We start from the raw sequence: 12,668 nt of genomic DNA, 5'->3' as shown, positions 1-12,668 counted from the left end.
TAACGGGAGTGGGGGGTGGGGGGTGGGGGGTGGATAGGGAGTTCGGGGACTGATAAGAGGATGCTTTTGCCCACGACATGTACAGAAGAGAAATGAGCCAACAACCCTCTTTCTGACAAACCTGTCTGCTATTCAGGTCTAAATCCAACTCTTGGAACACGGTCCTCTGAGGCTTCCTGTCACTTCACCTCTCGGAGCCCCAGGTTCCTCACCTGCTCATTGGGACTGAGAGTACCCACCTTCTTCTAGGATGAAATCAGGGAGCCTACCCGCTGGCCTCCCCACACAGCCTAGCCAGGGCCAGACACAGGGCTGACCAGCACAGACCAGAGAGCTCGATCTGATGGAACCGCAGGAGTGAAAGCAGCGTGTTTGCACTGGAGACCTGCGGGTGGCCTAGGACAACCCTGGCAGTAGCTCTGAAGGGTTTGTACCTGACGGCCCTGCCACAAGAGGCAGGAGGCGAGGCTGCCCAGGCAGTGGTGACTGCAATGTGGGTGGCCTTGCCCTCTGCCCTGCTGGAGCCAGGGACATTTGGTGCCACCCCCTGCACACCTCTCCCTTCTGACCTGGTGGCAGACTGGTTGTCAGGCAGGAAGCTCCCTCCCTCCAAGGCCAACAGGGTCATTTCCCTTTGACCGTGCAAAAGGGCAGATGAGTGGGCCGAGGTGGAAAAGTCCAGTCCAGTTTCAGAGCCTCCACCTCATGCCCGCTCCCGCCTCCCCCACAGCACAACACCTGTGGAGTTGCTCTACCCATTTTATAGACTTGCCAACGGAGCCACTGCTTCAGGCCACACAGGCCCTCTACATGCTGTGTGCGTTTCCTGACATGACCTGGGGAAGGGTGGGCAAGTGTGTCTGCTGTGCAGGACACTAGTCACCATCCCACATGGTCTGGGACCCTGAACCGAATGTCCCACACAGGGCGCCAGACCAGCACCTGGGATTCAGAGGACTGACCCAAGGACCAGAACATCCTGTTTCCTCCTGGGGTTGCCCCCAACTGGGGTGGCACTTTATTAGCTGCAGGTGGAAGGGTGCCAGAAAGCCATGTTCAAGGACCCCCTTCACTTCCTCTGGGGCGAGTAGGAGGGATTAGAGGTTGTAGGGTCTTCCATGCTCTTGCTGCTCCCCAACCTCTATACCTCTATAGCTCAGCCCTAAACCACAGCGTCTGTACCCCTTTGTCATCTCGCTCAGCCCCCAAAGCCACCACCCTGGACCAAGCCAAGATCACCAGTCTCTCAGCTCACAGCTGCGGGGCGGGGGTGTTTAGCCAACCCGCCCACTCCCTCCAGGCCCTTAGATTCCCCCTCGGGGTGAGTGTTTGGAAGTGGAAGTCACAGCAGGGAAGTCCCTGCTTAAAAACCTTCTGTAACTTCTAGACCACTTCAGCCCACCCAACATCCTTTCACTCCACAGAGGTGAGCCCACCCTCACCCCTCTGCTCACTCCATTTCCTCTGTCCGGCACCCCGGGGAGCCAAAGTCACACCTGTCTTCCTTGCCCTGGCCTAGCACATACTTGTTGGGCTGGTTCAGCTCACTCGACATTCCCAGTTCCTCCCCTGCCTCTGACTCTAAGCAGGAGCTTGTGTGCTGCACCCGGGCAGGGCTCACAGAGGTCACACAGGGGCCGGAAGCCAGGGGAGCTGGAAGCCTGGGTCCTTGCCCCCGCTCCAGTGTCTCCAGCCTCATGACCCTTCACCAGGCCTTCCAAAGGGTTGGGACCAGAGGGACTCAGACTCAAGAGCTGGATCCTTCCCTGTTCTACAAAGTCAGTAACCTCCTCCCTGTATGAGACCTGGAGGCCCTCAACCCCTGGGCCAGAAGTCACAGTGTGAGCCCTGGTGAGCCACAGCTGCTCCGGGGCAGTGAGCAGTGGCCTGCGGGCAGGGGGCGGCAGGAGCACTCACCCTCTCCAAGTCCTGCCGCAGGTGTGTGAAGAGCTTCAGGCGGCGGTACAGGACGTCCTGCTCCTGCTGGGCCAGGTTGTCCACCTCGTCGGTCTTGGGGGTCAGCAGCGGTTGGTTGGCATTGGCTTTCCTCTTCAGCTTCCAGTACTGGTAGATGAAATCGACCAGCGCCTCGGCCAGGTCCAGGCGCTCAGCCACCTCGGCCGGCTCCACCAGCTCATAGAAGTCCTCCTCCAGCTGCTGCAGTCGCTGCTTGCGCAGAGTCACCTTCTCCAGGTCCTCGCCGGCCGGGCTGGGCTCCACCGGCTCCGATGTGGGCTCAACCCTCGGGCCCCCGTCACTGTGCTCCTGGCAGAATGACTTGAACTTGACCTCGTCGTTGTCTGCTAATATAGTCCGCATTTCTAGGCCATGGTCAAAGGCGCATGTGACGTGGAATGCCGTGATGCAGGAAGGCATGGAACACTGGAGGGACAGCAAGCGCAGTGTCAGACATGGGGGGAACCCTGATGGGAGGTAAAAAGGATGTGGGCATCCCCCAGGGTTCTGAGAACGAAGAATGAGGTGAGACCCTAAGTAAAATGGCATGGGCTCCTAACACTCTACAGGGTATGGAGGGAGCTATGGCAGATGGGAAGGGGGTGCTGGGAAGGAAATGGGGTTCAGCACCTTAGACATGGGGAAAACAACAAGCCTATGACTGGACAACCCCTCTGGGGGCAAGCTGCATGCCTGTGTGGGCAAAATGACTTTGGAATCAGAGGCATCGAAAGAGACTGGTGAGGAGTCCCTGCCTCCCCTGCTCCTGCAATGCCAGGGGAGCCGTACCTCCTTTGTCCTCTGGGAAGAGGGACTGCACTTGGACCCTTTCCTTCTCTTGCCCAGGCAGCACCTGCCCCTCCCTCCCAGCCTGGGATGATGGTCGTGAGCAGCTGATAATTGTCTCAGCGATAACCCATCCCACTATTAGTGGCCATTTCTGCTGCACTCACAAGCCATTCTGAAAGCCGTACAAATGGGCAGAGGCACAGCTGGTGTTTGCAATGACAACTGTTCCTGGAGAGACAGGACATCCCTACCTCCCAGCCTATAGGCCAGTAGCAGTAGTAGCACCTGGGAACTTGCTAGAAATGCAAATTCTCAGCCCCACCCCAGCCATCTGTGTTTTAACAAGCCCTCGGGTAACAGGGATCACACTAGGATTTGGGAACCACTGCTGTCAAAGGACTGCTGCAGCCCTGCCCCGTGCGGCAAGAGCCTAACTGATTCCCACGCCTGCTACATGTCATGCTTGATGCCAGAAGCCAGGTCAATGTATTTATTAAGCACAAAGAAACCTGGTCTTGAGCTTAATAAGTCAAAGTCCTTAGCACTCTAATGGGATGGTAAGCCTTGGCTCCCAGGCCTGCCCCCTATGCCTAGAGGAATGCCCCCCACGTGGGGTTCTGACTGGTCCCCGTCTCAGGCTTCCTTGGCCCATTAGTGGCTCTGTCTGTAGCACCACTACAGACAGGTAGAGGGGGTGGCACCTGGCTCCTACATGGGCTCCCGGGCAGCAGCGAGGTGAAGTGGCCATGTACCTGGATGCAGGTGCCCGTGCACTCCTTGCACAGGCTGCAGGACAGAGCCCAGCGGCTGGCTGGAATATGGGAGATCTTGGTGATGGGCTCCATCTTCTCGGGGCAGCCGATGCTGACCTGGGCAGGACACAGGGAGCTACATCAGGCCTCTTGTCCTCAGCCTGCCCCAAGGATCCCCAAATGGGGGCTGTCTGCTGACACAGGTGGGAGGCAGACAGGACAATGGGAGAGCCCCAGAATCCCAAGTCCTTCCTGACTGTCCCAAGCTGACCACTGGGTGAGTGTGGGCTCACCTGCGACAAGTCTCACATTGTTTGTGACTGTGTGAGACGGTGCACATCAGTAGTGTAACTGAGTGTGTGTGCCTACAACTGTGTGGCCCTTGAGGCAGAGATGCTTCAGAGTGTGTGTCTAAATGAGTACATGCAAGGTCCCCTCTCTTCTGTACCTCAGCCCTTTGGCAATAGCATCTTCCGAGTTCTTATCATAATTTGTCTTTATTTTATTTATTTTTCTGGGCAACAAGTAATGGTCTCAGCGTCGGGGTAGCATCTCTTCTTGGAGGCCTTCCAGGGCCCTTGTTTAGGCCCTCCTGTCTCTCCTATGGGGACTATACCCATGGCCACATCTCCTGGGCACAGCCTCCCCGCCCCCACCCGCCGCCCGTGCCTAAGGATGGAAGAGCCCCTGCCCAGAAGTCCTAAACCAAAGGGCTCCCAAGGTGGGGTCCTTGCTGGTTCTCTGTCCCAGGGCATACTCAGTGGAAGCAAGTGACCACTGCTGACACAACCACCATTATCACAGAAGCCTGCAAGGTGGGTCTCAGCAAGGTCCTTCAGACTTGGAGCCCAGGAAGGTGAGGGCCACCTGGCTTGCTTCCGGGCATGGCAGCATCGGAGTGAGGTCCCATTCTGGGTCCTGGCACATAACAGGGCCGGGGCTGAAACTCCAGGAGATTTCAGCATTTCCTATTTCAAATAAAATGGGATGCCCTCTGGGAGCCCAGGGCCTCTGCGATCTCACTGTGGACCTAGTCTGTAAATCCACGGTCCCTCCCCACCTAGACTCAGACCCAGGACACCCCTCTAAGTAGCCACAGCCGCAGTAGCAGGCCCACTACTCGACTTTCAATTAGGCTTCCACCCAATTTCCTTTCAGGTCACCTGGCTTACTTCTAAGACAGCTTGGCTTTGGTTGGAACCACTGCCTCAATGGGGGAGGACCCACAACCTGCTTTCCCGTCAGCTGCCTGACTTTTGTCCAGCTCTCAGACCTACCACTGGATTCCCAGGGTCCATTTCCCCTGGAAACCACCACCTGAGTTCTGACCAAGTCCATAGCAAAGTTCCCTGGGGGCCCCAGTGTTCTCCAGGCTCAACACCTGAGATCCCATGTTCTGTGGCTCATCACCCTCCTTTCCCAGTGCTCTGCCACCTGAGTTCTGAGTTCCATGCAGACCCACTTCCCCGGGGCCGCCCCCGCCCCACCTGCCCACCTCAGGAATCCACAGAGCGCAGCTGACGTGCACCCACTTGGTCCCACTTCTGGTCGGCTTCAAGGCTCCTCCTCGCTTGGGGCAGAGCAGGCACTTTGGCTGGACACCCAGGGCACACGTCCGGCACAGCCAGCTGCCTGTGGGCACCTTGAGGATCCCATAGCAGGCCTGGGAAGAGAGCAGGGTGGTCACAGGTCAGAGGCATTGGTCAATCTGCACCTGGTCAGGAGTCAGCTGTGAATGTCCCAGCCCCCACCCGGGCTGGGAGCTACAAAGCTACCCTGCTACCAGGCTCTGGCAAGGAGACCTCCTGAGGACTTGTCTGTGTTGTGTGCGAGAAGTCACCATTTCAGTCCTCTGTGAAAGGGCTCAGGTCTGCCCTCTGCTGGGAGGACTGTCCCTTTAGCCAGAGGGTCCTAACCTGTGAGGGGCCTCAGAAGTGTCCACGCTGCTTTCAGCTGAGTGTGTTTTGGTGTGTATACTGCCTGAGGACAAGGAGCAGACCTTCCATCTTTTTTCACAGGCATCTGTGAAGGGGGTCCTCTTAGTCATGCTGAGGGTTCATGAACCTAAGAGCTACTGAGTATAAGGGGTGTGGGTGAATGGGGTGTACTGCCTCCTACCCGCCCGCCAGGGGAGGCCTCTCTGAGCTCCCAGGAGACAGTCCAGCAGCAGTGTATGTGGGGGAGGGCAGGTGGGCATCAAAGTCAGAGCCCGAGTGGGTCCACTGTGTTCCAGTCAGGTCTGCAAACACAGCCCAGGGATGCCCAAGGTCCAAGGGGTGGGCCTGGTCAGGCCAGACCCAGTTTATATCAACAATGGTAACAAACACTTAGAGCCCTTATGATACTGTTCGAAGCCAATAACTCAGACCTTTTTACAACTTAATCTTATGTACAGTTGAGGGAAGAGAGGTCCAAAGAGGTTAAGAAACTCGCTCTACCAGCCCCCTACATAAAGCCCTGACATTGGAAGCTCTGCCCCCTTCCATGAAAATGAGACTAGAAAATCTATACCCCAGGGTTGGGAAAGTTGCAAGGAAGCTTAATGTCTGAAGGCCTTAGGGGGGGGAAAAATGGCCCTCATGAGAAATAGAAACCCCCCCCCCCCCAAAAAAAAAAAGAAACTCGCTCTAAACCACAGAGCTTGTAAAGGGCAGAGCCACAATTTGAAACTAGGCAGCCTGGCTCCAGGCTCTGCTCTCAACCACTACACTGAGCGGCCCCTTTGTAGTGCAGGATGGTGAGGAGCAGAGGAGGAAGGCAGGGGCAGTGTGCTCGGTGGGGAGTCTGCCAGGCAGGACAGAAAGGTCATCCAACGGGCCTTTACTCAGGTCTGGCTGACGGAGCTGGCCCGGTGCCACAGGACAATCATGCCAGTCCCTTCCTCCCACCTTGCCCTTCTTCCCAGAAGCCTGTGCCCACAGTGCTGCTACACTCCCAGTCAGGATGACCAGCTCCAGGCAGCGGCCTGCCGGGCTGCGTGTGAGGACCCAGTGCGGATAGGGACCTTTGGGGGGCTGGCCACCTGGTGCACGCAGACGTTGCATTTGTCACAGAAGACCATCTCGTTGCCGTCTTCGCCCTCGGGAGAGCGGCACACGTCACAGACGACGTCCTCATCATACTCGATGCCCAGCCCCTCCTGCGTCTCAATGGCCCGCGCCATGTTCTGGTGACACAGTGTCTCCAGCTCCTCCAGCACACGCTCCAGGGTCAGCTCGTCCAGCGCTGGCCTCTCTGTGAGGACAACAGGGGAGGGAGTGAGAAGTGCAGCTTTTCAGGGCAGATGGACGGGAGGGCTTCCATTCATCTGGTGTGACCTGGGAAAACAGGTGGGCTGTCGTGGGCCTCAGCTCCATTGTCTGAAAACTGAATGGGCTGGACCATCCGATCTCAAAGGCCCTGGGGCCTGTCGTGGTGTTCTGACTCTAGACAGCCTGCCTGCAACCACACACATGAAGTGTACACGCAGACAGCATCTCTGGGATGTGGCTGACTCCATGGGGAGTCCACGGCTTGAGCTGTGTGAATGGGGGACCTCTGAAGGTGGCTGAATATGACAGAGCTGGCCCTGACACATGTTGGTGGACTCCAGCCGGGAAGTCCATACTCACTCTTCATGTAACAGTCACGCTGACTAACCCTATTCCCAAGAACTGTCAATTACATGCTAGTATCACCCTCACCTGACAGCTACAGAGACAGGCACAGAGACACCAATAAATTCTCCAATCAGTAATGCTGCAGGGACTGTCACCCCAGATCCATTCAGTGCAAAAGCCCAGTCGTGGCTACTGTCCTTCTGAGGGTGAGGATGCTGGGATTCAGAAGAAAGCCCTGCCTGGCCTTCCCCCGATCCCATTCTCAGCCTGGCAGGTCACCTACCCATCTCCTTGAGCTCCAAGTTGATGAGCTCCAGCCAGTAGGCGTCAATCTCGTCCAGGTCATAGCGGCTGCCCCCTGGCCAATCAGGCTGGGAGCCCTCGCCAAGTTCGGAGCTGCTAGGGGACACCTGGGAAGGGGGGCCTTCCAGCGGCGGGAGGATCCTAGGAAATCAAGAGGGGTTGGTGTCATGAGGGGAAGGACCCTCAGCCTGCCACCCTTGCTGGGTCTGGAGGCATCTGGTGAGTTGGCCAGCCCAGCTGAGGACCTAGTGAGACTTGGATCCAAGCAGTGCCCACACTTCACTCCCTTCTTACACTTTCTTCTCCCGCCTGCCCACCCTGCAGTCTCAGATGACTATGAGCAAGCAGGGAGGAAAACAAAGGGCTGTGGGCAGAGTGGAGGATGAGAGCCAGGGCTGACCCACAGCCCTTGCACATCCATCCATACACATCCATTCTGCTCAGAGCGGGCACCTGGGCCTTAGCTAAAGCCCCAGGATCTGGATCTGCCCTGCCCCGGCCCGTAGGAGCATTCCAAGTGCTGTCCTTGGCAACTTCCCGTGCCAGCCACTCTGGGACACGTGGAACAGAGCCAGGTGGGCTCCAGGTCCTTCAGCACAGCCCTCGAGGCTGCGGAGAGTCCAGGATTGTCCCCAGGCCCTCACAGCCCTGGTTCCTCCTTCACCAACAACTTGAGGAGAACTGAGGCCAGCTTTCCTCTGGGTGACGAGGAGTCCTCTCTGGCTACATTACTGCCACCCAGGGTGGCCCTTCCCACATAAAAAAGGTCTACTGCCACGAGAGCAGTGTTGTCCACACACCTTGCCCTTCCCCCTCAAAAGAATGTTCCCTGAGCAGCGAGTCTCTGTCTACGGTGCTCCCCTCACCCCAAGAGGACACTGCCTCCCCTGGATACTAAGATGCACCTACTACAGTCCCAGATCACACTCCGGTAAACCCTCCCTCAGGCATGGTGCTGCCTCTGAGGCAGCTTGGAAGGGCCCTGGCTGCAGAGTGGGGACTCAAAGCCCTGCTGCCCCACGTAGTGGGTACTTCTGGGCAAGCCACTTAACTTCTCTGTGCCCCAGTGACCTCATCCGAACAATGGGCTAATAAGAATAGTATTTACCTTCTATGGTTGGTGTGAAGAGGAAATGCATGAAAACCTGTAAAGCTCCTAGAACAGTGCCTGGCACACAGTAAGCCCTTCCTGTATGAGTGTGTGTTTTAAGACCTCTGGACATCACTTTGCTCCTTCTGAAATGGAATAGAGCGCTTTTTGCCTTGGGAGGGCACACGTCCCCTCTTGGTTCAGCATGTGCTGCCCCTCAGTTCCTGGTACCAGTTCAAAATGCCAGCTTTTCCCACCCCCCACTGGTTGCTATGGTTATTGCTGTGGAGCCTGGCTTCTGTCTGGCCAGCCCTGCCTGCGGGGCTGAGAGGCCTCTCACTTGCCCAGGAGGCCTCCTGGGGTTGGAGACAGGGCTGCCAGGGGCTGTGACTCAGAGCAGACAGGAGAGGGCAGGGCCCTGGACTCCAGGAAATGCCCCGGTGTCAGCAAGAGGCAGGAAGGATGAAGGAGACAGGAGGCAGAATGGCCTCCAGACCAGGGGGGAAACCCAGAGGCAGTTGAGGGGGACAAGGGGAAAGTGGTTCCACCTTTCCACACAGAGGCCCAGATTAAGGACGGCTTTGGGTGATGATGATGATGATGATTATGATGCTAGCACAACTCCCCTAGTTCCCCCAAAAGGTCATTTCTTTTTTTTTTTTTATATTTTTATTGATTTCAGTGAGAAAGGGAGGGGGAGAGAGACAGAAACATCAATGATGAGAGAGAATCATTGACTGGCTCCCTCCTGCACGCCTCCCAGGGGGATCGAGCCCATAACCTGGGCATGTGCCCTGACCAGGATTCAAGCCCGTGACCTCTGGGTTCATAGATCAATGCTCAACCACTGAGCCATGCCGGCCGGGCCCCCAAAATAGAAGCAAGATGAACACTCTTAGTCCTACAAAAATTACGCTTTTCCTCATGAGGCTCTGATTTGAATTAATACATTCTTTTAAAAACACAGGCTGATTTCTGTCATGACCTTGCTTTGTTTGTGCCCCCAGCATATGCTTAGTCGGGGTTTTGGATAACTTTTGCCCAAAGGCCCACCACCTACCAGCATAAACTGCCCACACCTTATGCTCAGGCAGTTGCCACCTGGCCAGAGCTCTTGGGGCCAGTATCACATTCCTTTCTCTGGGAAGCTGGGGTTCAGAGGCTCATCAGAAAGGCATTTCCTGTGCTTCCTGGGCCTCACCTTCATCCGTTCGGCCTCTTCTGGCTCTGGCTGAGGAGGAAGCTCTCGCACCAGGCATGGACCAGCCTGACCCTAGGCCAGGTCTCGGTCTCAGCCGCAGCCAGCTGTACTGAGGTCAGCTGGGAGGAGATGGGCGGCTGGGCTGGGATCCGGGAGAGGGGACGGGTCTCTACTCCAAAATACCAAACAGACACCAGAGGGTGGTTCGGCCTGGGGCTGAGTCTTTTGGACACACTGAGGGAGCAGGGTAAGCCCTCACTCAGGGCCTGATCTGGGGGCAAGACAGATTCTCATTACTCAGATACATTTCAGACCATGCGGTGGGCAGACCTGCCCAAGGGCCGGGGAAGATGGGGGAAGGAGGCAGAGATAGAGGGGCCTAGGGGAGCAGCCAGGGAGGGCAGTCAGAACCAACACGCAGGGTGATCAGGGCACAGGCTCTCTCTGGGCCTCACGGGGGTGACCCAGGGCTTGTTCCCAGGGCCTGCGATTTCTTGGCCCAGCCCACTAGGCCCTGACAGTCATGCAGGGAATTCCCCAGAATTTCCCAACTTCCTCATCTATAAAATGGGGACAGTAATATGTACTTTATAGGGCTAATATGATAATTAAGTGAGAAGATGAACATAACAGGCTCAGCACAGCAAGTTCTCAGGAAGAGAGTTCCTATAAGAATTTTGACTTATAGTGGCTGCCACGCTGGCCGCCAGACAAGGGCCGTGCGGGAGGAGGTGCTGAAGAAGGTGGAGGGAGACACGGGAAGAAGAGGCATGGAGATCTCTCCAAGAAGCACACCCTTCCCTGCCTGCAGTCTATCCTCTTCAAAGAGCATGGCCAGGCCAGGCTGCCTGGCTCCTGTCAGCTTACAGCACATGCATATGTGGGGAATGCACCCAGCAGAGCCAGAATTGCCTGAACACGTGCTCTCCTCTTGATGTCAACAGATAAGGCAGGCTGAAGCCAAGCTACTGGTGTGGAAGCATCTGCAGTTAATTACCCAGGCCAGCGATGCTTCCCGAACCACCTGACACTGACATCAAGGAGAGGGGCAGACTGCTGGGCTGAGCCTAATCAGGACTCACCTCTTTCCTCCCAGCTGGTGCCCCCGCTCATTACCCTGGGCTCCTGGCCCATGTTTTCTCATTCAGGCCTCACCAGCACACCACCAGGCAGGTACTGTTTTTAGCTCCATTTGACAGAGGAGAAACAGGCTCAAAAGGGCAGTGGCAGTTTTTGTCTGCAGAGGTGAGGGTGTGAAACTGGCCAGGAGCCTGCCCCACATTTTTGGGCCTGGGCAGGGGATGTGGAGAATAAGTCCTTTCCTCCAAGTCTCATGTGTGGGCTCCCTGATTCTCAAAGGCCCCAGACCAGTGCTGGTAGACACTCAGCCCTCAGGAGCCACAGGAGGATGAGCCCTGCCCAGTACCCAATCCTGACTGAGAGCACCTGCGCAGGGATTAGCGTTGCCTCTATAATCCATGCCCAGCACAGGCCTGGCACCAAGAGGGCATTGGGTGTCTGTGAGCCAGTCATGGGTGTGGCTGCCAGAGAGCAGCAGTGCCAATGTCATGGGAGGTGACAGCTGTGATCTTTGCCCCAGGCCCGGTCAAATGGGCCTGAGCAAGAGCTCGGGGGCTGCCAAGGCCAGGAGTGGACTGCTAATGACACAAGCTGTCCAACCCTGGCGAGCTGGTGGGTGGGGGAGGGCAGGACAGCAGGCCCCTCTGCCTCAAGACATGACTTGGAGGGTTTCCCAGGCTACAGAAAGAAGCACTTGGCTGACCTCTGTTGCTGGAGGCATGGCCCATGGCCATGAGGCCACCTCCTGACAAGAGCACCAGGGGTCTCGCTGACCCACAAGCCCAGGGGACTCAGCCCTGGCAGGGGGCCTCCTCAGAGGCTGGTCACAGCAGCTGCCTCCTGAGCATCCCTCCCACTAAGAACTCCTTACAAAGGTTTAAGAAGTCAAGAGCATGGCTTATCCCTGTCTTAAGGAGTCATTAAAAGTCTGCAGATTTCCCTGATTAAGACGTGCTTGTGGGACCTAGTTTGGATTGACATCAAGCTAATCCGGGCCAGTTGTTACTGAATACTTGTGTGCCAGACCCTGTGCCAAATGCCTTTCAGGCATCATTTCCCTACATCAACTCCACCACTAAGTAGGAGGTAAATATTATTGCCATTCCCATTTCACAGACAAGGAAACTTGAGGCCCAGGGAGATTGTATTTCTGGCCCAACATCATACTGACTATGAATGGCCATTTGAACCTAGGCTGGCTGGCTCCACAGCTGAGCACAAGCCCAAGATGTTAGTCTCAAAGGTAAACTGCTAGTATTTCTGGAATATTTCAATGGTTTATGGGCCAAAATAATCTAAGACAAAATAAAGCTAGGCTAGCAAGGAAGCCCAGGACTGGTGGGTCCCATGTGGGGTCCTAGCCCCCCCTTCTTCCCCTACCTGAGCCCCTAGCCTGGGCTGCCCGGCTCACCTCACCACGGGTTCTGGAATGGCCTCTGCCCCGGCGGGCACCTGCACACCTTTCTCCCATTCCTGTCGCCACGGATCCGCCAGGATGTAGTAGTCATCCGGGCTGAGCTGGTATGAGTCTGGGATCTTCATCGCTGTGATCAAGTCCGTCCGGAAAACCTGTCGGGAGCAAGGATGGTGAGAGTGGCTTCAAACTGCCTCCGGGTGGTCCGCTCCCCAGGCCAGGGGAGGAAGAGGCAAATACAACTCAAGTGGGCTTTCTACCCACTCACTTAAAGTCAGAAGCCAACACAAAGGCACTAAGTGCAATAATGCATCTTCCTTCTCTAAACCCAGCACAGTGCTTTGCACACAGCAGATATTCAATAAATGTGTTAAATTGAATTCATATGTGTCCTGACCTGTTAAAGGACAGTGATGAATGGGAGTGGATCTCAGAGGGAACAGGAAAGGCTGGGAAAGGCAAAAAAAAAAAAAAAAAAAAAAAA

At 56.2% G+C, this 12,668-nt stretch overlaps 1 protein-coding gene across 8 annotated transcripts in view; it reads right to left on the bottom strand.

Moving 5' to 3' along the window:
• The window catches only part of JADE2 (jade family PHD finger 2), a 53,448-nt gene that overhangs the window by 15,216 nt on the left and 25,564 nt on the right, over positions 1–12,668 (bottom strand). For all 8 annotated transcript variants that reach the window (XM_005865574.2, XM_014539140.1, XM_005865569.2 and 5 more), the window contains 6 exons: positions 12,182–12,339; positions 7,380–7,540; positions 6,520–6,731; positions 4,993–5,160; positions 3,498–3,614; positions 1,918–2,382 (listed from right to left, as the gene is read on the bottom strand). In XM_005865574.2, coding sequence (XP_005865636.1) covers positions 1,918–2,382; positions 3,498–3,614; positions 4,993–5,160; positions 6,520–6,731; positions 7,380–7,540; positions 12,182–12,339 — 1,281 coding nt within the window. The remainder of the gene's footprint in view (positions 1–1,917; positions 2,383–3,497; positions 3,615–4,992; positions 5,161–6,519; positions 6,732–7,379; positions 7,541–12,181; positions 12,340–12,668) is intronic.

The sequence above is a fragment of the Myotis brandtii genome, unplaced genomic scaffold (assembly GCF_000412655.1).
Source record: "Myotis brandtii unplaced genomic scaffold, ASM41265v1 scaffold208, whole genome shotgun sequence".
In the NCBI taxonomy this organism is placed as follows: domain Eukaryota; kingdom Metazoa; phylum Chordata; class Mammalia; order Chiroptera; family Vespertilionidae; genus Myotis; species Myotis brandtii.
The sequence above is the reverse complement of the archived record's forward strand: the minus strand, read 5'-3'. Positions and strand labels throughout refer to the sequence as shown.